The sequence below is a fragment of the Cervus elaphus genome, chromosome 20 (genome assembly GCF_910594005.1).
Source record: "Cervus elaphus chromosome 20, mCerEla1.1, whole genome shotgun sequence".
Lineage (NCBI taxonomy): Eukaryota > Metazoa > Chordata > Mammalia > Artiodactyla > Cervidae > Cervus > Cervus elaphus.
Window position 1 is genome coordinate 29491564 of NC_057834.1, and position 26622 is coordinate 29518185.

At 40.5% G+C, this 26622-nt stretch overlaps 1 protein-coding gene across 1 annotated transcript in view; it reads left to right on the plus strand.

The window, feature by feature from the left end:
* The first annotated feature begins 541 nt into the window (after positions 1-541).
* Positions 542-26622, plus strand: part of RGS5 (regulator of G protein signaling 5) — a 56135-nt gene continuing 30054 nt past the window's right edge. Inside the window, exon 1 of the mRNA XM_043877121.1 lies at positions 542-693. Coding sequence (XP_043733056.1) covers positions 650-693 — 44 coding nt within the window. The 5' untranslated portion in view covers positions 542-649. The remainder of the gene's footprint in view (positions 694-26622) is intronic.

Genomic DNA, 26622 nt, shown 5'->3' on the forward strand with positions numbered 1-26622 from the left:
CAGCATTCTGGACCTGCCTCCATCACTCACCTATACTATATTTATATGACGTTTGGGATCGTGAGAGCATAGAGTATCTTTTTATTTTAATTTCCAGCATCCAGCTGAGTGCCTGGAACACCGTAGGGATTCACATACATGTCCCCCAGAGTTCTCTAAAACTGTTTCCTCTACTGCAGAACAAAGCTGGGCTACATGATCTGCAAGGGCCCTTGTAGTCCTAACAGTCTTGTGACTTAGACACATCTGAAGTAGCCCAAAGCACTCTGCTTCATAACAAAATCACTCATCTTTGCTGTGATGGGTTCAAATTTATGAGCCAAAGCATGAGCAGCCTGTGCACAGTTTAGGGACTACCCCTGCCCTGGCAGAAGAAGTGTTCTGATAAGAGCAGTTGAAAACCTAACTGGCAGTGCCTGCCACAGAGGAAAGATTCCAGCCCCCTCCTCCCACACGAGCACTGTTGCTCTCCAGCCTGCAATTTCCTCTAAGGCTCTGGATTGGCCCACAGAGGGACAGAGGGCTGGAAGAGAGCCTCTATATATTCCCCGGAGCAAAAGGCAGTCTCAGACCGTTCCGAAGTTTTCAAAGACTTGCTCTGCTGATAAGGACTTGTGTTCAAAGCTGAGGAGCTAAGCCACTTGCCAAAATGTGCAAAGGACTTGCAGCCTTGCCCCACTCATGCCTGGAAAGGTGAGAATGACTGATTTCGGTTTGAGATGGAGATAAGGAGACTCTTCACTCAGGGGTCACTGCGGTTTGTGGCAAAACAGGTAGTTGATTGTAGACTGGGGATTGTCTCCTCTGTTAAATGACAAAGTTTAAGATCTGAGCTAGGAGACTGATACAATATGAGATATAGCATACATCGTTTGTATCCAGAACATCACTTCCTCCAAGGATTTCCTCCTATTTTATAGGTGTTTGTGCAGACTCAAAAGTATGGTTAAGAGCATGGATTCCAACATCAAACTGCTTGGGTTTGAATCCTGCTTCCATTACTTATTATTTGTGTGGTCTTGGGTAACTTATTTGAACTCTCTGTATCTCAGGGTCCCTATTGGTAAAATGGGTCTATGTGTCTATCTCACTAGCTGATTATGAGGGCTGAATGAATTACTGTGTGTGAAACTCTCAGAACACTGTCTGGCACATATTAGAACTGCATAAATGTTAAGCTTTATTAATGTACATGAACTCAGAGAGGAAGACTCAGATTTGCAATGAAGCAGAGAGGACTTCTCATTGCTGTTTGTCTTCTAGCTAGATACCATCAGAAGCAGCTGGGTTGCTGGACAGAAGACAGTCCTTGGGACATAGAGATTATTTATTAGCTAACATTGTGATTTTTTTTTTTTTTTTTTTTAGATATAGAGGAACACCTTTGAGGCTCTGTGGTTATCCTTAGACTGGGCAATATCCTAGAGGGAATCCTAAGTATCTAGACTAAGTAAACTGAAGGAGAAGAAACATCTGACATGTTAGAGAATTTAACCCAACAATCCTACCGAAGAAGTAGGGTTCTCCTTTCTTAATAAGGAATCTGATTACATTTTGTTTGATCCTATATTATTTGAAGGAAATAAAGATGATCCTTGTACAGCCTAACATCATTCCTAAAGGCAGTGGCAATGTTTGCCAAAGAAGGTTGTGCTGTTCGGTAGATCTATACTCTGTCTCTAACAAGCTCAGGTTTTCTTTTTGATGACTTCAACCTTAGAAATAATCTCAAAATGATTTTAAAGAGATAACATCCTAACAAAGTAATTTGTCTCCAACAATACTGAAAAGTGACTGGGAATAAAGCCTACTCTTTGTACCGTCAAAAGCACAGATTATTTTTTTTTAAAGATGTAGTATATATGTATATTTCAAAAAAAAGAGAGAGAGAAGTAGGGCTTAAGTAATTAGTAGTGAGATGGTAACTAGGCCATTTGGTCATTGGACCAAACCTGGGGAGGGAGACAGATTTCAATGCTGGATACCATTTACTGATCTCAGCCTACCTCTCCCTCTATAGAAAGCCCAAAGAACAACACCAGGGTAAAAGACTTTTCCTAGAACATGACATGATGCATAATTCTTTCCTTTTCCATTTTTTCAACTCTGAGATTGCATATTTGACTTTTACCACAATTTTAATATATATCTTTAGTCCATTTATTGTCTGAAATCATGTACTTTCCTGTAATGGATAAATCTTAGCTTACTAATTGATGGACTCTTTACTCAGAATGATTTTATCATTGATCTGCTGGTCATTGTGTGATCCTATGATCTAGTGCTTCACATTTAGTGAATGCTCAATAAATTTTATTGAACGTTTGGCACTGTTACTAATATTTCCCTATTTGTTCTTATACATATGCATAGTCTTTACTGAGACACATGGATTGAACATTTCTTTAATTGATTCCTATAACTTTCATATCTGATTCACTAATTTACTACCTACATTGTTATTGATTCACTTTATAGTTATTTTAAGTTACAGTAAATTCTTATGCTTCAGGATATAACTAATGTTCACATCGAATATTATAGAGCAACCAAGGAGCAAGCTTTTTTTGCATAGATTACCTGAAACTTTTAAGGTATATGGTAGAATCCTGCAATTATGGTGTCATATTACTTTTTTTTTCATGATCTGTTACCATTACAGTCACATTTCCAATTAAGTGCTACCTGTAATGAGTGATTTGGAGAAGTAGAATTGTGGAGCTGGGGAGCTGTTAGAAAATGTTTTTGGAAAGATTGTTTATTCTAAGGGGAAAATGATACTTGAATAAATCCTTCCAGATCTGCTTTCCTTGGCTCTGCTCGTAACGGAAAGGTTAGGGAGTAAGGAACAGACTTAGTTTTGTCATTAACTAACTTGTGTCCATGAGCAATTTATTTCACTTTCCTGGAATTTTATTTTCTTTCTTAGTAAATGAATGTTGGATTAGTTGTTCTGTAATTTAAATAAAGTGAGATACACCTGGTTTCAGTGACTAGCAAGAGTTACAATTAGAAGGAAGGTTTTCTTTCTTTCTTTCTTTCTGAAAGCTTGGAAGTCAGTTAGTGAAAATCATCAAGAATTCAACCCTGTCTTGAAATCATGGCTGTGGCAGAAGTAATCTACTCAGTGAGAATCTGACTTACAAGAAAGTAACATTTACTTCATGTAAAGGAAGCTTTAGAAAATAGTTCTTTCTCAATGTTTAGGAAAGCATTAAGCCAGAGTCAACTTTGATGTATTTGTAGAAACTTCTTCTACTATTTATTTAGATTTTTAAGACTACTACTCATTTAAACTCACAGTTGGCCTCAGATACTGTTATATATCTAAAAAAGCCTATAATAAACATTTGAGAAATGAATGACCACCACCCCAAAACTTTTACCTTCTGTTATACTGAAACCTAACACTGTGTGGGTGGGAATATTAGAGAGTCAACGGAAAAGGAAAGAACTGAATCAACTGAAAGACTTATTTTTACCAGTGATATTCAACTATGAATTTTAGGCTTCTTTTAAAAATTCATTTATTTTAAGTCTCTTGAATGTCTCTGAACAAGTTTAATTTTTAAGTATTGCTCTTCAGAAAAACATGAAAGTCTTCTGAAATAAAAAGTATTATTATGATTCCCAGAAGTTATTACCATTATATAAAGCAACAAATGTGGTTATTTACTCTGGTGGTGTTGATTACTCCTGATACCAAATTTAGAGTCTCTACTAAGCTAAATAAAGGGGAGTAAAACAGTAATGAAGACAGCAACTACTGACCAAGAATTTTCCCAAACTGTTAATAAAGTGTTTGACATATCTGACATGCATCTTATTTTTGTGGGTTGCTAATGATGAGTGTGTTTAATCCATAGTTCACACAGGTGCTTCTGGTCGTCTCAAATGTGTGGCAATGCTGGGAATTTCAGGAGCTATAGAAAGTAGATGGGGAGAGTGGTGCTTCATCTTGTTGTTTATTATCATTTTACTAAACATTCAGTTTTCCCCATCTTCTTTAATTTATGTGGGTCTAAGCGCTGACAATTTAGAGAAGAAAGGTGCCTAATCAAGTAATATTTTAAGGTTTTCAAGCCGCACAGAAGCAACAAATAGAATGGATCAAGACTCCTGGGTTCACAGAATTAAGTGCTGCCGCTGCTGCTGCTAAATCACTTCAGTCGTGTCCGACTCTGTGCAACCCCATAGACGGCAGCCCACCAGGCTCCTCCATCCCTGGGATTCTCCAGGCAAGAACACTGGAGTGCATTGCCATTTCCTTCTCCAATGCATGAAAGTGAAAAGTGAAAATGAACTCGCTCAGTCCTGTCTGACTCTTAGCGACTCCATGGACTGCAGCCCACCAGGCTCCTCCATCCATGGGATTTTCCAGGCAAGAGGACTGGAGTGGGGTGCCGTTGCCTTCTCTGTCACAGAATTAAGTAAATACAGCTTTTTCCAAAGGCATGAGCAAATCCTTGGGCAAATTATAGAGAAAAGATAAGTACATAAACAATTGAAACACTGTAGCAATGAGCTTGAATAAATGATAAATGAGTCAGAATGAATACAGGATCATCAAAGAAGCCTAAAGAGATAGTAGAGTTTGAGATCATGCTCTCTGGGAACAAGTGTGAATTTGAAGCTTGCTGTTGCTGAGTCGTGTGACACTTACTGGCAAATATTTCAGAGAAACTCTGTAATCTTAAGGAAGTGAATACAGTAGATAATAAAATAGGGAGGAGGTGTGCCTAAGAAAAACTTTGTTTCAGTTCTTACTGATGAAACAATTTTGACAGTTTCTCTGGATTGCTTTTCAAATCTCCATACTTGCCATAGACATAAGGATAAAATATCTCTCTGGGAAATTGCAGTTCAGGTAGGGAGATAAATCTAGGCTTCTCTAGTAGCTCAGGGGTAAAGAATCTGTCTGCCACTGCAGATATGGGTTTGATCCTGCTTCAGAAAGATCCTTTGGAGAAGGAAATGGCAATCTATTCCAGTATTCTTGCCTGGGAAATCCCATGTATGGAAGAGTCTGGCAGGCTATAGTCCATGGGATCACAGAAGAGTCAGACATGACTTAGTGACAAAGAAATAACAAGGGAAACAAATAAGAATAAAGTAATTCTCTGTTGAGACCAGCTATGGAGGAATAAATGAACTGAGTGCCAAGAAGCACAAAAGTAGGGGAAGTGGGCAGGAAACTAATAGAGCTTTGGGTATTCATGCAAAACTGTGTACAAAGTCACAGGGGATGATGCCTGTTTATGAACTAAGCCTGAAAGGACCAAGGAGTTGGTTAGGTCCAGAGAGGAGGAAGAAGAGAGAGAAGGAAGACTTTCCAAGCATGTGCAAAGGCAGGGGGTGAGAGGCTCCAGAGAGTCTGATTGATGTTTAACATCTTTGTGCAGTCCGTACTGCCTCTCCCAGGCAAGCAGGGAGACAGTTTTGAATTTACAATCACAGTTAACCTCCTGCACGGTTTGTCCTTCATACTGTCTCCTTGGGACTTATCCAGTGCCCATCCACTTCGAATCTGAAGATTGAAAAGATCTGTTCATGAAAAAGATTTTTCCTTCTTTTGCCTAAAGACTTCAATTACTAAAAAGATAATCTGTATTTGGAAAGTAGTAGGCACTTAACAAATATTTTGTCAAAAGAATCCACAAATAAATGTGCAGCAAGTAGAGACAGATCTGCTTGCAGGCCGTCTTGGCTCTCTCTGTTTCCAAAGGATCAAGAAGGGCAATAGCAGTGACTTTTTGGCTGAAATAGGATGAAAGAGTCTATCTTGTAAAATAAAGAGGGATTCTTGCGAAGGGGCAGTGGACGAGGTAGGAAGTGGGAAAAAAAGCTTTTCTATAATTTCATCAGGAAAAACCTTGTTAAAGAGGTGAATCTTTTTTTGCTTCTAATGATAGCTTTTAGCTACTGGTAAACCTCATGAAATTGTAACACTTGTTCCTCATACAGTTCCTGTCCCAGCTTCTTTAAGGAATTTTATTCTATATTCTAACTGTTGCCTCTTCCTAGTCTTTCTTTCATTTTGCCTGTTGAAACACCAATACACAACATTTCTAGACTCCGGAATCTTAAATTTGGAAGGATCCCTGAAAGATAATCTAATTTGTTTCTCCTTCTTTAGCAAAGACTGTTATGGGATAGATGATATCTAGGGAAGGAGTTTATATTTCTGGGGCCAGTGTTAATAGCTTTTGTCTGTCTTGCTGGCCGGAAAGCAAAGGAACTAAACTTTACCTAGTTCAGTCAGGATCAATCATTAGTAACAGGAACCGGAATGTGGCTGGAGGCTAAGAAGATAACAGGCTCTTATATCTTTCTTCCTTTAAAGTTCATTAGATAACATTAAACCCGCACTCTATTTTAAAGGCTGAGTCACCCAGAGGATAAAGATAATGAAAGCCTGATTGTTTTTGACTGAGAAAATAACTCCTAAGGTTACACATTTCAGGGATATTAAAGAAAACCCAGAATAAGAAAGGATGTAAATTCACAGTCTATATTCCCTGCCTTAACATCAGCAATGTAGTGGAGTGAAAAAAAAATGGATGTGGTAACTCCACCTCTATTACTTCCTTAGTTGTATAAACTTGAAAATCTAAGCCTCTCTGAGCTTCACATCCTTATCCATAAATGAGGATATTTATCTTGTTGAGGAGAGATGCTATAAATAACAAATGAAATAATATAAGGTAACTAGGTTTTTGTAGGTGGACAACTATTAACTATCAAATTGCCCTCCATCCTTCTTTCCCTTTGTGTGTTTGTGTGTATGTATGTGTATTAGTCTTTTCGTCTTGTTCAACTCTTTGAGACCCTATGGACTTCAGCTGCCAGGCTCCTCTGTCTATAGAGTTCTCCTGGCAAGAATACTGGAGTGGGTTGCCATGCCCTCCTCCAGGGAATCTTCCTGACCCAGGGATCAAACCCGAGTTTCCTGCATTGCAGGCAGATTCGTTATGGTCTGAGCCACCAGGGAAGCCATTCCTTCTTTATGGGTAGTCAGAAAAACATAATAATCTCACTTTTAAAAACAATAATGATGAGTTTGCATAATAGTATACTATTTTTACCATTTCACCCATAATTCTTTTAGCAGGTATCCCTTTGCAGAGCTCTTAACAAAACATTAAAAACCATGATTATACTGACAAATTAACAATTCTTTAATATCCTTAAATATTCAGTAAGTATCCCAATATCCTCAATGATCTTTTGGTAGTTGGATTGTTTGACCCCTCAGAGTTTAAATGAGGGTCACACATTTTTGGGGACTGCTATTAAATTTTATTATTAGACTGATAAACACTAGTAAGTAATTTCATGCACTGAAAGGATGGAGTCTTAACCACTGGACTGCCAGGGAAGTCTCAGGCTAGTGTTCTTCCTACAATTAATTGGGCCCTAATTGCAGAGGCCCTTCTTGCAAATGTCCTTTAAGAACCCCTAGAAACTGAAAGACAAATGTCTTCTACCTGGTGGGTGTGGGTTGCCGTTCCCTCCTCCAGGGATTAAATTCACATTTCTTATGTCTCCTGCATTGGCAGGTGGGTTCTTGACCACTAGCACTACCTGGAAGCCAGGGACACATTAGCTGCCTTAGTTTGGAGTGGTTTGATAGAGTGGCGAGCAGTGAGGCATCCATGGTTCTTAGCTAGATGACCTGAGGGGTTTGTCTCAAGTGCCCTTCACCTACCTCGCACATTCCTTTATTAACTGCAGGAAGCTGCTCCCTGGGCTCCCCACTGACTCTTCCACATCAAATCATGTTTACTAAGCTCCCACTGCATGCAGCACACCACACCCAGGGCTGGAAGCCTGTTGGGGCACAGATCCTTTCTCCGTTCTACTTCTGAACAGTGAGGGAACTAGCCCATCTTCCCTGAGGTACTGTTCAACTGAAGTTGAATCCTGAGGTTCACACACAAGTCACCCTCCCCTCAAGACTGAATGAGCAACCCCAAGTCACCACCCAGGCACCGAGGTCACACACTGAGACTGATTCAGAGTCTCTTCAGTCTCTCCTGATCAGTGGGCTTCCTGTTTTTATTTCTCTTTTTCTTTCAGTTAAATATAAAAGGCCATGTAACAAGTGGAAATGATACTGGGTGGGGAATCCAGGGATTCTGAGCTGTGTCCTTAGGTTCTACTAAATAACAGAGGCGAGTCATGAAATCAGTTCCCTCTCTTCCTCCTCCTCATTATTGTATTTGTAAAAGGCTGAGAAATCCAATTATATAGTCCTCTGCACTCCTTCCAGCTCCACTACTTCATTGTTCTTGATTTGGACACTGTGTGTTCTAAAGAAAGATTGTACTTTTATTCTAATTTTCTACACTTCCCAGGTCCTCAGAAAGGCCTGGGAACTAGCTTCTCAATGTATTGTACCTTGAAAGCACCAATTAGAAGTATGAAATATTTTTCTAGTTGCTTAGAATCTCAATGGACTAATTTCAGTACCCTATGTTTCTTAAAAAAATTCATACCAAATTCAGAATAAACTCTTAATTTATGAATAACATATATTTATAAGTAGTGAAAAGTGACTTGGTCTTTACTTTGGTGAATTCCATGAAAGAAACAAATGGTTTCAGTTTTTGACACATTTCAAGGGTGAATTAGGATCAGAGATCATGGGTTCTAACAATCTAAAATTCTTGTGCAGTTGACCCTTGAACCACTCGAGGGTTATGGGTACCAACCTCCTTGGAATGAAAAATCCACTGGCTCCTCAATATCCATGGATCTGCCTCTTTGCTGACTCAGCCAACCACAGATGGTGTAGTACTGTAGTATTTACTACTGAAAAAAATCCACATCTAAGTGGACCTGTGCAGTTCAAATCCTTGTCGTTCAAGGGTATTTTGTTTATAGTTAATTTAGTTCTGTCTCATCTCTGGAGCATAAGTTCCTCAAGGCCGGGGAGGAAAAGTGAAATGAGGACACAGATACACCTCGCCTCTGGTGTGCGGTGCTCCTGACTGCATTCACACTGAGTCACATGTTCCCCCAGAGAGTGGGACTGGCGGTCCACTCAGGCTCTTCTGAAAGCTGCCCAGAAGGAGACTCATCCTTTGACTTCACAGTGAGTTTCCATCCTGAGGCTGCAATGAAGTGAAGTTCAAGTGTTAGTCTAGTGTTAGTTGCTCAGTTGTGTCTGACTCTTTGCAAACTCATGGGCTGTAGACCAGGTTCCTCTGTCCACGGGATTTTCCAGGCAAGAATACTGGTGTGGATAGCCATTCTCTCCTCCAGGGGAACTTCCCAACCAAGGAATCGAACCTGGGTCTTCTGCATTCTTTACCATCTGAGCCACTAGGAAGGCTGCAATAAGAAGGGTGAATTGGGGTTTCTTGGCTTTTATATAATTAGCTAATTTTCATCTACCAGTTGAGTAGATCATGGAGTATAGGCAGTTCTTAAAGTGGCATGAATACTACTTCTGACTGCATGAATCCAGGTCAGGCACATGTATGCCCAATGACTGCAATTTCTGGCTAGAATGAGGACATATACCTTGCCTGTAGACAAGGCATTAGAAATTGGGCCTTTTTTGGAAAATATGTAGATAAGGCCAGCTGAATCATAACATACATGCATCACTAACAGAGCTAAGGCACATGTGACTTTGGGCTCAATCACCCTGACCATCATTCTCTTGGAAAGTCCAGATGAGATATTTCCTTACAAAGCATACTATTCAGTTGACACGTTGAGATAAAATACCTTGGCCGGACATTTCTTCTCTTTCAAAAAGAAAATATTGCAGGATTGAAAAGATTCAGCTAATGCTTTGTTCGTAGATACCTGATAATCAGCAGGCTTCATAAACAGCAAATAAGGCTAAGACCATTATTCTATATTCTGTATGCTTTCCTTTCTCTTTTCCAACTGCTTCTCCAGACACTTCTCAAAATAATATCTAACCCACTAGATAAAATACCGCTCAGATTCCTAAACTCTACATTCTAGAAAGATGTTAGAACTATCATGTTAGACTCAGAGGAAGAGAAGAGACAAAATATAATACTTGAACAGTGTGAAGTGATACACTGCGTACACGCTCATCGTTGGCAGTGAACTGAGTGGGGTGCTTTTGCCAAGCTGCTGCTGTTTGACAAATTTTGTGAAAACCATGTGTTTCTTGATGAGGCACTTGTCTGTGAGGATTCAGGAAGTTCAGAAAGAATCAAGATGCTTCATTAATAAAGTACTTTGTTGTATTTGGTAACTTATTTTAAGTAATAGTTTTCAAGAGATACCTGGGTCGACAGGAGCATGGGACTGAATGATCTGGGCACTTTGGGACAAGGTCAGCAATGCGGACCAAGACTTGCAGACTTTCCCAGAAGAGCCCACTGTCTAAGCTCTGATGCTTTCTTTCTGATGACAAGTTTCCAGAGTCTTGGACCTTGTTTCTGAATCCCCCAAGACCAAACAGTATATCACTTGGACACATACATGCATGCTTGTGCACATGTGCACACCCACACACACCTGATTTTTTGATGACTTGGAGAAAAGATGACTTGGTTGAAATCAGAGATCCATGTAGACAGCTTGAAAGTGTCTGCATTGTCTAAGAGGAAGCAATTTTTTTTTTTTTCATATAGATTCATTGTAGATCAACCGGGATTTTTTTCTTCTCCTCACAGGTTGAATTTTACACTTTTTCCTTTAGCTGGCAACAGTGAAGAAAAACACTTTTGGTAACTTGGGATTGTCTCAAAATTCAAATTTGACAGTTCGAAAAGCCTTAAATTATTTTTTTTTTCCAATTGCCTTCTAGTTTTTATCTTCCAGATCCTCTAAGAATAGCTTAACCTTTGCCTCCCTTCCTGGTTCAGACAGGGTCTTGTTGTTTGCAATTATGCTGAAATGTGAGTGCAGATGGCTGGACTGCAGCTGAAGGAAAGGAATATGTAACTTTCATTAGCTACTTAAGGAACATATTTTGTCAAATGGATACCAGCTTAAGAGAATGCAAAAGACAAGATTAGCAAAGACAACCAACAATTGTGACAGTTGTAGAACTGAGTGTCTGGCACAATTTTGATTATGTACACACACATAATAAAGGCTTAGTGATTCAGATTCATGGATTCTGCCCCTTGAGATGAGATGTGATGTCACCAAACTCTTTGGCGACTTGTCCAAGACCACGTAGCTAGTTACATGGCAGATACTTCAAGGTCTCTGGATTTACATATCATCTTCATTTCACTTTGTCTGATGAACTTTAATTTATAAATTTTGTGTCTACATTTTTAAATATTTATTATTACACAAGGCATCATCTTTCAAAAGGTGTTGCTTAGGAAACAAACTATAGTCTTTAAGAAAAAAATGATTTCTGAAAAATTTCTATGTCTATAGCTGCCAATTACAACGTCTGAACTCACAAGAGAGGTGATATTGCATAGTAATTAGGAGCTCAGGAGTTGAGGTGAGATGGGTCTGGCTCATTTACTGGGTGATTTTGGGGTGGATCATTTAACCTCTCTGTGACTTGGTTTTGTCATGTGCAAGATGGGAACAACATTTATACTTCCCTCAGGATTGTTATAAACACCAAATAGGGTTATGCATTATATGGATTCAGTAAAACATTTAGTTACCTGGGGAACATGGGCTTTCTCTAAGTGTGTGATTTTTCTTAGTTATTTTTATGTTGAGAGACGCTTGCAGCCAAATCAGAAGAGTCTGCATCCAAAAACTACCTTCATCTCCCTACAAAGTTAGATAAGAAGTATGGAAAAGGGACTCAAATGGAAGAACACATTGCAAAAAAAAAAAAAAAAAAAATTTGACAGCAAATGAGACAGCAGTTAAGAGGGAGCAGGAGAGAAGGAGGACCACAGGTAACAGCTCCGAGCCTGGGGTTGGTAGAACAAATGGACTATTGACAGAATATGTTTGCCTAGGGTAGGTAATGAGGTTATTCCTCTTTACCTGGTATTACCTGGTCTTCTTTGGGAAATCTTAGATGACGTCAAGTCAGAACACCTTATCCTGACTTTCCTGATAGTTTTATAGTTACCAAATTAATTTGATTTAAAAAAACTGACTGTAAATGCTATATGCAAGACTCTAGAGAAAAAGAAGACCCTAGATAATAACTCCTAGAGAGTTACACCATAATAATGAAGCCAACAGGACACTATGTCTGGTTTGAGCTTTGGGGGCTAGGAGAGAAGGAGCAAGATTAGAGAAGAATAACTTGTCCAGGGAGGAAATTTAGATAACTAAATGTTGACATATAGACTTCTACCTTAGTAACTGCTATCTCAGTAAACACATAATTGGAGGGATCCCTGTTCACCAAGTCATGATGTATGAGTACCTCAGGTCAGGATTCATTGCTCTTTGGGAGAAAAATGAGGGCATGCCCTAAGGATGCTGAAAAGAAAAGCTTCCAAGATTATGCCCCTGTGATATATGCATGGACTTCAAAAGTTTCTTTGGAACTTTTAGAAAATATATGAGGAAGATGGAGGCTTCCATATTAAACTTTGGGAAGGGTCTCTGGGGGACCCGGGAGAAGGACAGGGGGTGAGCACCTGCTTTTGGGATCCAAACCAATAACCTCTCCTCCCGGGTCACACAGCAGTCCAGCTAAATCATATGTCCTCAATCCTCAACCCTCTGAAAAGCCTTCTCTTTTCTCCCTCAAAGAGAAACTGATTCTCCAACCATTGAACTCCCAGAGCTTTTTCATCTTCCTTGTATTTTGTATCACTTCCTAAGCAGCTTTCCTCAGATTCAACTTTGGTTGTGTATTTGACATGACCTCACTTAATTCTTATTCTAACACTGCAAGGTAGGTATTATCAACATCACCGTTTTACCAAAACAGAAGCACAGATGAGTTAAATGTTTGGCCCAAGGTCCGATGAGACACTGCATACACTGATACAGTGAGCTCTGGTGTCCCAGGTTCAAACCTGGGACTCATTCCACCCTGTCGTAGCTGCATCAAATAAAGCTATGCACATCGTTGGCCCATAGTCCCCGGAGGTTCTACAGATTCAACCAATCAGGGATCAGAAGTAAGTCAGAGGGAGAAAGACGGAATCTAAAAAAAAAAAAAAAAAAAAAAAAAGAGCAGAGATGAACCTATCTACAAACAGAAATAGAGTTGCAGATGTGGAAAACAAACTCGTGATTACTGCGGGCTTAAAGGCGAGGGATAAACTGGGAGATTGAGGTTGACGCATACACAGTGATATATAGGAAACAGATAGCCAATAAGGACCTGCTGCATGGCACAGGGAACTCTACTCAGTACTTTGTGATGGCCTGTATGGGAAAAGAGTATAAATAAGAGTGGATATGTGTATACAGATAGCTGATTCACTTTGCTCTTCACCTGAAACTAACCCAACACTGCAAATCAACTATCCTCCAATAAATTTTTTTAAAGTATTTGAAAAAAAATCCAGGAAGCTCTAAAAAGCAATGCTTGGATCTACTGCATGCTGGAAAACTATTTTCAGAGCATTTATATTGTATTCACAACTATTGACATGACATGTACTTTGTATTAGGTAATGTAAGTAATCTAGAGATGATTTAAAGTATATAGGAGAATGTGTATAGGTTATATGTGAGTATTACACTATTTTATATGAAACTTAAGCATTTGCAGATTTTGGTATCCATGGGAAGTGGGGGTGGCCCTGGAACCAATCTTCCATGGATACCAGGGGCAACTGTACAGACATCTTCTTTGTAAAATGGGAATTGCTTAAGGTCTGGAACAATCTCTCTTTAATTTTGTAAAGCATTCTCCATGCTGTCTGGCATGGTGCCTGACAAACAGTGGTTACTCTATTAGAGTCTGATGAGTGAATGGATAAACGAATTTGTGAAGCAATAAATAGATAGTTCTTAAAAATAGAAATCTTGAGAATAATAGGGTACTATTACAATATACTGAGGGAAGGAGAGAAGAAATGGTCTGAAATGTACTTCTATACTTCAGACCAGTAACAGTCCTCTTATTCCTCATGGTTCTGTCATTGCTTTGCTGCACGCATAATAATTTGGCAAAGACAAATATTGACCAAGCGTTCTTATAATCTGAGCTAATGAATTTGTGTCTATTGTATAAATTCATTACCAGAGCACACGTTAATTCTGAGAATCATAGTATTACTAAGTGATGTCATTTATACGTTCATTAAGTTTTAAGTAAATTTTACTTTACTTCTCTTTCTTTCTCTTCTTTTCCAGTACCCCTTATTGCCACTTTTATTTCCTGCTTTTGTAAGATATAAAACCACTAGAGTTCATGGACAGCTAGAAAATTTCATTCTAGAAAGTCCTTCTTTATAATTTAAAGCAGAATGAGATGGAGATATTCAAAAGCCAGAGAGGCTCTCGTGGGAATGCCTTCTGACCCCTCCACCTTTGGAACTCAAAATAAACCACAAATTTCTGTCTTCCTCAACTTGAAGACCATTTTCCCACTGTTTATTATCTGGCTTCCGAACTGAATTACAAAAAGCCCAGAAATCCTGCCAACAACATTCGAGTAAGACAGAGAACTGAAGGTCAAAGGGGAAAAGACCTCTGCTCTGTCTGTCTTGTCCCCCACTGTCTCATCACCCCATAACCTGCTCTGAGCGACGACTGTGTCAGAGGCAGGCCGTAACAGCATGGGAGTGATCTCAGTTTCCATGGGAATCCTCGGGTAGGGCACAGCCAGTGCTTGGGAAAAACAATACTGTTATTATTTTCATTTTAAAATAGCAGCACAAGGTTGGTGATATTCTAATATAACTCCGAGCTGTGGGAGGCAGCAGCAAAGGTCTCCAAATTTGCTTTCTTTGTCTCTCTGTGGGATTGTTGCCCAGAAATGTATATTCTCTATGCTTTCAGAATGAGTTGCATTATTTCAAGGTGAAAAGCTTCTGAAAGGAGTCTATCTTGTATGTCAGTGAAAAGGATCTTTGTTGAATTCTATTCTATTCTATTTATTTAATAAGCAATTGTTTTCCAACACCCATGTGCAAGATGCTGTGATAGGAGAGTACAACAAACACAGTAGAACAGTAATAGTAATAAGTAATATTTAAGGAATATTTAATATGTGGTAAGTGCTCTCATAGGGGCCTCCCAGTTGGCCCTAATAGTAAAGAACTCTCTTAGCAATGCAGAGACATAAGAGATGTGGGTTTGATCCCAGGGTCGGAAAGATCCCCTGGAAGAGGGCATGGCAACCTACTCCAGTATTCTTATCTGGGGCATTCCATGGACAGAGGCGGCTGGCGGGCTACATGTCCATAGAGTCACAAGTGCTCTCCTAAACTTGTTAATGCCTTGATGTATTTAGCTCCATTATATACATGCTGCTGCTAAGTCACTTCAGTCATGTCTGACTCTGTGTGACCCCATAGATGGCAGCCCACCAGGTTCCCCCGTCCCTGGGATTCTCTAGGCAAGAACACTAGAGTGGGTTGCCATTTCCTTCTCCAATGCATGAAAGTGAAAGTGAAGTCACTTAGTTGTGTCTGATTCTTAGTGACCCCATGGACTGCAGCCCACCAGGCTCTTCCATCCATGGGATTTCCCAGGCAAGAGTACTTCTCCACCATTATATACCTATATATATAAATATATATATGTCTATGCATCTATCTATCTATCTATATATGTATATGTATACATATATCTGATGCTTTGGAAAGATTGAGGGCTGGAGAAAGGGTGACAGAAGATGACATGGTTGGATGGCATCATCAACTCAGTGGACAGGACTTTGAACAAACCTCGGGAGATAGTGAAAAATGGAAGCCTGGCGTGCTGGAGTCTATGGGGTTGCAAGGAATAGGACACGGCTGAGCAAATGATCAACATATATAAACATATGTATATACACATAAACGAGGTAGAACTATATTATCACTATTTTATGTAGAAAATTGGAAGCTTAAACTTCAAGTAACTTGCCCAAAGTCACTTAGCTAGTAAGTAAGATAAATAAACAAACCAGTATAGACTTGTGCTTTTATCCTTTACACCATCCTAGGAGTTAAAGCAGCTTTAAAGTACTTAACTATTATCCAAGATGCTTTGGGAGACCGAGGAAATAAAAAGTGGTCCCCACCCTCGATGAGCTTGTTATGTCACTGGGAGTACATATACATGGAACTCTTAGATATGCACTGATGATAAACTAGGGTAATTGGGTGAAAATGTGCTGTCCATAAGTTCAGCTGAAGAAAAGCATTCTATCCTTTGCTCCATAACTTACTGGAGATCTAAGGATAAGATCTTATACAAACCTCAGTTTTTTACTTTTAAAATAAGGGAAGAGCAAATTAAAAGCTCTGTAAGGTCCATCAAATATGCCTGTTTTGTGATCTGATGCTAGAGAAAAGATAAATCATTACAGACTGGAGTAGTTACAGAGGTTTCAGGATTTAAAAAATGAGATTGTTCTGGTCTTAGAGCATTAGAAGAGTTTTAATTGTCATATGAGTGGAAGAAGGCAGAGATTGTGTGCTTGGGGGTTAAAGAGTAGGCCACTGGGGTTAGATATACAAGTAGTTGTGGGGAACCAAGGGAAAGAAGCTTAGAAGTGAAGGACTTTGGAAGCAAGAAAGTGATGTTTGAAATTGATACAGCTGATCAGAGATACTCCAAAGTGTGGTCCTGGGAGCAGAGAATTTATATATTTGGTCACACTTCAGACCTCTTGAATGAGAAATTCTGGGATGGGTCTGAGAAATCTGTGTTTTAACCAGACATGCTGGTGACTGGGCTGCATATTCAAGTTTGAGAACCATCGTAAATACTAGAGAGCCACTACAAACAAGGAGAAAATTGTTGGTACTCTAATAGTGAATATGGGATACATTCCAGAAGAAAGATGGAAATGGTGAGGTGGGAATCCTAGTTCAGGCCTGGAGAAAGGTGCTAAATTTAGATATGGAGAAGAAAAGGCACATGTAAAAGGATTTTCTAGGAAGACTGAACAATATTTGTGACAGATTAGCTATTGGAAATGAAGAAGACAAACAGTCAAATTTGAATCAGAGAGCTTATAAATTATGAGAAGGAGAATATTCTAATTATGGATAAACATGGGATAATGGGATAATCAGTCCTGAATGTTCATTTGAAGGACTGATGCTGAAGCTGAAACTCCAATACTTTGGCTACCTGATGCGAAGAAATGACTCATTTGAAAAGACCCTGATGCTGGGAAAGATTGAGGGCAGGAGGAGAAGTGGATGACAGAGGATCAGATGATTAGATGGCATCAGTGACTCAATGGGCATGGGTTTGAGTAAATTCTGGGAGTTGGTGATGGACAGGGAGGCCTGGCGTGCTGCGGTACATGGGGTCACAAAGAGTCAGACATGACTGAGCGACTGAACTGAACTGCACTGATGAGATGTTGGGAAGGAGGATGGAAGAGAAAAGGAATCCATGGTACCATTCACAAGTCATTTCACATCTCAAGTCCTTGCTTTCTCGTCTATATTCTCAAAATGTTGAGTGTGATAATCCTTAAGTCTTAGTTTATAATAGCTAAAGAAGATATTAGAGGTTTTACCACTAAACTTGCTTCCTTCCTCTCTGCTTATTTTTGACTAAAGACAAGAGAACTCAAATTTCTTAAGCTCACCCAGCAAATTAGTGACAGAGTTGAAAACAGGGTTTAGTCAATGGCAAATGTTACTGTTTACTATTTCTTTCTTAAGTTTCCTTCCTACTGTTATATGTTGACAGTTGTCGTTTTTGGGTGTAAATAAGCTAGACATGTTCCTTCGTTAGCACAGGAGTTAGCAAATAATAATAATAACAGTCCCTGTCATTTATGGATTACATTGTCTGTGCTAGGCAATACTATAAGCACCTCATATAAAATAACTAATTTCATCACCATGAAAAACTTTTGAGGTAGGTTATCATTATTATCTCTAGTTTATAGATGAGAAAACTGAGGCAAGGTAAGGTTTAGAAATCTGCCAAAAGTCACACACATAGTAAGATAAATCTGGTCGGTTTGACTTCAACCTCCATTCTCTTAACCACTGTGCTATACTGGCTATTGCCTTTTAGGAAAAAAAGAATTGCTTAATTTTGGCATTAGCCAGATTCCCCTGGGAAGAGTTTCACTTCACTTTCTCTCTCAGAACAGCCTCTTTGACCGGTATCCTACTTGCTTGGCAAACTCTTTCAGTTATATAACCTGAGATCCGAGTTTTGCTGCAGTTAGGAGTTGGGCATTTTCTCTGCCAAGGGCAGGGGAAAGATTGAATGCAATCCAACATGTTGCTTGTGACTACAATAAAGAACTCGAGATCTGGAAAGTATCTTATGAAATCATCTGGACCGATCCAGATGTCATATGACTTAGAGCTTATCCAAAACAGCTGGTTTTGTCTTTTCTTGGTGAATTTTCTTCAGCAATGGAAAGTTGGCCACATTTAGTTCAGTTTCCATGGTTTCATCAACCATATGGTTAGTAAGTTCTCTTGAACACTTCCTGGTTTTTTTGTTATGGTTTTTTTTCACACTTATAGAAGGATGACTTTTGAACAATTTTCAAAAGGCAGATATCGTTATTTATGATTCAATGGACATAAATTTGAGCAAACTCTGGGAGACAGTGGAGGACAGAGGAGTCTGTCTGGCATGCCACAGTCCATGGGGTTGAAAAGAGTCAGACACAATTTAGTGGCTGAACAACAACAGCATGGTTATTTATATACCTCTTTTTTGAAGCATCATAATGCCTTGAAGTCATTCCAAGAATCGTTGCTTGTGTCTGGGCATTAGCCTGAGTGAAGCTGGGTGCTCTAGGACTGAAAAGGTCAAGTCTCATTATGAGCACCATATAGCTATCCCTCTCTGTGATCCTGGCATTTCCCTGGAGTCCCACAAAAGTGTGTGTGAGGCAGGGGACAGTAGGGGTGGTGATTAGCTAGAGAACCCTAAACCAGAGTCCTGTAAACTTGTCTCAGAGATTCTGTCATTTCCCCTCCATTTCTCTGCCTCTTTCTTTATTACTCATTAAAAGCAACATTTCTCTTGAGGATCGAGCCAGCGTTATCTCCCCAGTGAGTTTAGGGTCTTAGAAAACAAAAGCCAGAAATGAGATATTATCTTCAATCAATACCTGCTTTTGGCCTTACAACACAATTCCTTCAGAAGTAAGAAAGCACAAATGCCTACCTACCTTCTTGAAAGTCAGAAGAAAAACTATTAGTATAGAAAAGCATGAATTAACACCTCAATTCATTAATATTTTATATGTTATCATCACTATTTTTAAGAGTTGCTGCAGACCACTTGTTCTCTGCCTGTGTACCATGAAGAGGGAACTCTTGCCCACAGCTAGAGTCTTTGCACCTAGACTCAGGGATCGTGTGATTACAATCAAAGTCCAGTGACACTTGGAAATATCAGGGGTGTGGAGAGACAGAGCGTGTTTCTCCCTCAAGTGACAGAGGAAGAGAATGCATCATCAGGCTCTATCGATCTGCCTGCATTTGACCGACAGGGAACAAACAAAGGTGCTGCAAAGATAGACTTTCCCCAACTGCTTCTAAGTGAGTGAAGGCCTCACTTTCTGTTTTCATCATTGCTTTGCAGCCCAAATATCTTCTTGGCTTTCAACATGGAGCTTTCCTTCTATCTTCCCCAGTATAGAGTCACCAGAAATTGCTTCTGACTTTTTCCAGTTCTCATGCTTTAATATCTTTGTGATTTCACCAAGAAAGTAGCGTTTAGGGCATATAATTCACTCATCCAATGAAGAGAAAATGAGCTTAATGAAATCAAATACTAATATCCCAGAAGTTGAGAGTAACTGCTATAAACTGTAATACTAGGTGAAACAAGATGGGTGTTAAGCAGAGATGATGATGATGGTTACCATGCATTGCATGCTATTTATGTGCTAGGCACTGGGCTAACTTTTGCATGCATCATCTCATACACCCCACATGGAAACTTTTTACAGCACATACGTACTAATGTTTTCCTCATTTTACAGATGATGCAACAGGGGCCAAGAGACATTGTATAACTTGCCTAAGATGTCATGGATTGTAAGTGGCTATTGAAAACTAGCCTAAATCAATTTACTCCTGTCACTCTTCTTAGGTTCTTTTTGTAGATAATTGTAGCTAGCTATTACTGCTTAGTGCTGGATGATGCTTAGTTCTTTCTGCACAGCTTCCCTACCAGCTTATAAAAAGCAAGATCACCATATGTATAATGAAACCCAATGTTCCATACTTACTTAGGTATATTATCGTTAATATTGGTGCAAAATATTTATACAACTTATTCTGTACTTTTAATAAAGGCTTATTCTTGGTGCTCTGACTATAACTTGTAGGAAGATTTCACTCTAACAATAAAATTCTGAGGTGGGATTTTTAATTTTTAAAGTTTATGTTTGGCTGGCTAGGGCTTCATTGCTGCACAGGCCTTTCTTTAGTTGTGGCGCATGGGTTCCCCATCACAGAGGCTTCTCTCACTCTGACGCGTGGGCTCCAGGGTGCACCAGCTGCAGTAACTGTGGTTCAGGGCGCAGTAGCTGTGATGCAGGGTGCAGTAGCTGTGATGCAGGGTGCATTAGCTGCGGTTCAGGGCGCATTAGCTGCGGTTCAGGGCACATTAGCTGCGGTTCAGGGCGCAGTAGCTGCGGTTCAGGGCGCATTAGCTGCGGTTCAGGGCGCATTAGCTGCGGTTCAGGGCGCAGTAGCTGCGGTTCAGGGCGCATTAGCTGCGGTTCAGGGCGCAGTAGCTGCGGTTCAGGGCGCATTAGCTGCGGTTCAGGGCGCATTAGCTGCGGTTCAGGGCGCATTAGCTGTGATGCAGGGTGCATTAGCTGCGGTTCAGGGCGCAGTAGCTGTGGTTCAGGGCACAGTAGCTGTGGTTCAGGGCGCAGTAGCTGCGGTTCAGGGCACAGTAGCTGCGGTTCAGGGCGCATTAGCTGCGGTTCAGGGCGCATTAGCTGCGGTTCAGGGCGCAGTAGCTGTGATGCAGGGTGCATTAGCTGCGGTTCAGGGCGCAGTAGCTGTGGTTCAGGGCGCAGTAGCTGTGGTTCAGGGCGCAGTAGCTGCGGTTCAGGGCACAGTAGCTGCGGTTCAGGGCGCATTAGCTGCGGTTCAGGGCGCATTAGCTGCGGTTCAGGGCGCAGTAGCTGTGATGCAGGGTGCAGTAGCTGCGGTTCAGGGCGCAGTAGCTGTGATGCAGGGCGCATTAGCTGCGATGCAGGGCGCATTAGCTGCGATGCAGGGCGCATTAGCTGCGATGCAGGGCGCAGTAGCTGTGGTTCAGGGCTCAGTAGCTGCGATGCAGGGCGCAGTAGCTGTGATGCAGGGCGCATTAGCTGTGGTTCAGGGCACAGTAGCTGTGGTTCAGGGCGCAGTAGCTGCGGTTCAGGGCGCAGTAGCTGTGGTTCAGGGCGCAGTAGCTGTGATGCAGGGCGCAGTAGCTGTGATGCAGGGCGCATTAGCTGTGGTTCAGGGCACAGTAGCTGTGATGCAGGGCACAGTAGTTGGGCTCCAGGGCTCTAGAATACAGGCTCAGTATTTGTAGCGCATGGGCTTAGTTGCCCCCAGCATGTGGGATCTTCCCAGACCAGGGATCGAACCTGTGTCTCCTGCATTGGCTGGTGGATTCTTCACCCCTGAGCTACCAGGGAAGCCCCTGAGGTGGGATTCTAATACCTTTGTAGCTGGTATCAGTCAACAAGAAACCTCTGAATCAAGGGGATATAGGACTACTTAGGAATGAAGTCACAAGTGCCATCTCTAAGAGTGAAGAGCTATTTACATCCTTACAACCTTTCTATGGGGTGGTTGTGAGTTTCCACAACAGTATCACCAGTGCAAATGACTTGACTATCATTGTGACTGTAGAGAGCCCATTCTCTAATGAACAAATCTATGAGTGAAAACTCACTTCTAACGTGCTCTGGTAATTGACAAGCATCTGGTGGTGCCTGCCCTCTGTAAGGACCGCTAAGGCACCTACAGCAGCGCCCCCTGGACCGTGGTTTTTTCACAAGCCTGCTGACCACTGTGATTAGGGCAAACAGTTGAAGCTAATGCTTACACAGTGCCACACTGTAGCAATTACAAGCAGCGGAAAGTTTTCATTTCACTGTTTGGATTCCTGATGTTGTGTTTGTCTCACCCAACTGAAACATAAACTCTGTGAGAAGATCTTGTCTTTTTGTTTCACAAGAATTTCAAAACCTGTAATGGTCTATGGCACATGGCAAGCATTTAATAAACATACTTTTATTTTGTTGAATAAATACGTGAGCAAAAGGAGAAGCTACTAAGGCCAGTCTTTTCTACCTCAATGTGAATCTATGAAATAAAGTCAGTCAGCTTGTAGATGAGATCCATAGTCTTTTTCTGCAGGTTGCCTGTCTGGGGCCCTGATGCTGAGCTAATCTGGGCAGTTAAGAACTTGAACATAAGAATGAAAGTGGCTGTTATTACAAAAACTTACTGAAAGAAGAGGTTGTGTGCGTGTGTGCATGTGTGTGTGCTCGGTCGTGTTCGACTCTTTGTGACCCTGTGGACTGCAGCCCGCCAGGCTCCTCTGTCCATGGGATTTTTCAAGGCAATAATTACTGGAGTGGATTGCTATTTCCTTCTCCAGAAGATCTTCCCCACCCAGGGATCGAACCAATGTCTTGGGTCCCCTTCATTAGCAGGTGGATTCTTTACCACTTGCCCCACTTGGGAAGCCCAAATGAAGAGATCAGAAAACATTAAATGTTGAGAGGTTACAATAGACAAATGTAACTTGTATGCATCCATTGGGTGCAACTGACATCGTCAATTCAATTTTTTTTATTCATCTTATAGTGTTACAGTGCTAGCTATTTAATTCACTTAATATAAGTGAAAACTTAAAGCACCAGGGAATGATTCAACTGTGTCTGGAAACAGAGCTGTTGTTTTGGAGTTATATCCTAATGCATGAGTAATAATAATACTATGTATTCTTTAGCATTTTCTCCATCATTCTATCTTTTGGACCACTAAGCAGTATTTCACATTAAGTAACCTAGAGTCATTTTCCATAATGTATCATATTAATAATATATATCAGGTAAAAAAAATAAATGCATGCTTTAACATGGTATCTTATTGCGTTAGTAAATTACTCTTCCACTTTCTGATAAGCAATGAGTGGATTTTCTTTAGTTCAGATAGAAGAAGATTATTTCAGGAAAATGGTAGATGCCAAATTTATACATTCTCTCTCCACCAAAATGACCCCGGAGGGCCTTCTCCCTGCACATGAGAATCAATCTTGATTTTAAGGGGGATCCTGTGGAGTTTGAGAATTGACCTGATTTTCCAGTGATGTTTCCTTATGTTCTTCTGTGGTTTTTCAAGATCACCCTTGTCTCTCATGAGCCACCTATCAGTAACAAACTCTACTGATATCCAGTTTTCAATGAACAGCCAACAAGGAGGCTTGTCCAGTCTTGAACCAAGTGAATCTCTCTAGGAGGGTCCAGCGCAGTGAGCACACACACCCTGGGCCCCCTTCTCTCCATCAGCCTCTGCTGGGCTTCTGTCTACATGACTCGGATCTCAGCAGCAAGAACTCAGAGAGCTCCTTTCTTCCTCTGCTTTTCAGATCCAGTTGCCAGTACACTCCAGCTGTGGTCTTATTGTAAACGAGTGCTTTAGGAATTTTTATTTATCTTTCATGTGTATTTATTACATTTTTTTTTTTTTTTGAGCCAAGAAAGGTCATGTCCTTTTTGCCCCTGTAGAAACAAGGTTTGTAGTGTTTCTTCAGGAGGCAGCAGCCTGGAACAGATGTGCTTCACTGATGCACACAGCTTCCTATGTCCAGCCACACAGATTTAAGTTGGATGGGTCTTAAATTGGATTGTCCTCGACAGGGGACAGGTTAGAACACTTCTTTCGGAAATGTGTTGTAAAATCCTGTCCTAGACTTCCCGATTTTCTTCCATCCTGTCTTCTTCCCTGGTTGTTCGAAACATACGTCCAACCTCAGAACTAGTCCGTGCCTCGGGGCTACTTCTGTTTACGTAAAACCTGATAAATTTTGGCCTCATAATGGATTCTAATCAGACTGTTAATGAGTCTGCCTTTTCTCCCTGGTGTGAGGGACTGAAGAGCACTTCAGTTTGAGTCCTCACTTGTCTATTTCCAAGTTCTCAGACAGAAATTGAATTCAGCTAGAGTCCTTTCAGTCATTTAATGACTTTAACCTCTCCCCAGTTAACCAAAGCAAAGACAGCCTAGTCCTTGATGACTTATTCTGTGCTTCATCCCAGTATTTCACCCACCCACTCCAAAATGCAGTTTTACTATAACCTAGAAATTCATTCATTCATTTGCTGATTCATCAGTTTATGTAGTAAATCCTTATGACATGCCTGTTAAGTGCCTGGCCCTGGGCTAAGTACTGAACCTGAAGCTGTGAACAAAACAGATATTAACCCTCTTCTTGGGACCTGACATTCTAGTGGGAGAGGGACAGACTAATAAATATACAGAGATATAATGTAAATGGATAAAGACCACAAATGAAGAACACAGAGGGCTTAGAGAATATAGGAGGAGCGGCTGTAGCGCGTGTGCCTACCACTACACTGTTTTCATGGCATCACATTGGCGCTCCTTGAGGCTAGGGCCCAATTTTATTTTTTTTTAATATATGCCCTCCACTTTTATCCATGATTAGAAAAGTATCTAGCAAATAGTTTACACGTATGTGTCCGACACTCACCTGTCCCACGTGTCTCTTAGGCAAGGGATGTCTTTGCAACCCTTGAAACACCCAGCACAGGACTTTATATATAGTTGGTTATTGACAAAGTTTATTTGAACATAAGTGCATTTTTAATGCAATTTTAATTCTGCTATATTTTTGTTTTAGTGATTGCCTGTACTGTTTTCCACACTTATTCACCTTAAAAGGTAACAGCTTTCCCTCAATTCACCAATTAGTCGGAAGGACTGAGGTGGCCCAGGGCCTTTTGAAAACATACCCACACAAGGGACGGTTTTAAAATTTCACAACCATACAATTATTCAATCTCTTTTCAGTTTGAAATCACTAATGTGAGTCATCTAGGGAAAAGATTATCTTCCTCTGAACACGTAATTAAAATTTTCACCCAGGCATTTCCAATGATTTTATTTCAAAACAAGTTTTTCTTTGTAAAACCAAAGGATAGCAAGGTTGGGGGTGAGACGAGAGGAGATATGAATTGGTTCCTGTTAACAAGCCTTAATGTAACATAACGGGAAACTGCCTGGTGGGCGGTCAAATAGAGCCAAGGACTGAGTTGAAGTCATGTTAGAAAGTTTCCTTTTCTGACGGCTGAGTAAAATTCCATGGTGTATATGTACCACAGCTTCCTTATCCATTCATCTGCTGATGGGCATCCATTTGAACCAGTCCTAATGAGATGGATGAAACTGGAGCCCCTTATACAGAGTGAAGTAAGCCAGAAAGATAAAGAACATTACAGCATACTAACACATATATATGGAATTTAGAAAGATGGTAACGATAACCCTATATGCAAAACAGAAAAAGAGACACAGAAATGCAGAACAGACTTTTGAACTCTGTGGGAGAAGGTGAGGGTGGGATGTTTCAAAAGAACAGCATGTATACTATCTATGGTGAAACAGATCACCAGCCCAGGTGGGATGCATGAGACAAGTGCTCCGGCCTGGTGCACTGGGAAGACCCAGAGGAATCGGGTGGAGAGGGAGATGGGAGGGGGGATCGGGATGGGGAATAAGTGTAAATCTATGGCTGATTCATATCAATGTATGACAAAACCCACTGAAATGTTGTGAAGTAATTAGCCTCCAACTAATAAAAAAATTAAAAAAAAAAAAAAAAAGAAAGTTTCCTTTTCTGGATGGAGTTGTTTTGACATTAAATGAATGTCGGATACATTAAAGCTTGTTTTTAAAGTGAAGTGAAAGTTGCTCAGTCATGTCCGACTCTTTGCAACCCCATGAACTATCCAGTCCGTGGAATTCTCCAGGCCAGAATACTGGAGTGGGTAGCCTTTCCCTTCTCCAGGGGATCTTCCCAACCCAGGGATCGAATCCAGGTCTTCCGTATTGCAGGCAGATTCTTTACCAGCTGAGCCACAGGGAAGCCTTGTGTTTCTAAAGGGGAGAATAAATAGAAAGTTTGAGCTTTTGTTTTGCTTGATTTTCCATTTGTTGTTGTCGTTATTGTTTTTTCGTTCCCATAGCTGTATGTGTCACTGTGGTGGGGAGAAAGGGGTGAAAGTGGAATGAAAGTAATCCAGGAGTCTTAAGGAGAAAAACCAATGTAATAATGCTGTTTATTCTTACAAAGAGAGTAAGGTATTTCAAGTGGTTTCTACTTTAGCATCAGTCAAACTGTTCAGCTTTTAAACTTTTATTGTTTTAGAAGAGAAGCAGTAATATTGTTCACTCTCTGTATTCTCTCAAAGTCCTAATTCAATCAAATGGACTTCTCAAGTACACTGACATTTTAACGTCATACATGTGAACCTACACTGAACCATAGGAGGAAGTATTTTCTGAAGCACTGCTTTTCCTTTCTCCCTTACATCCC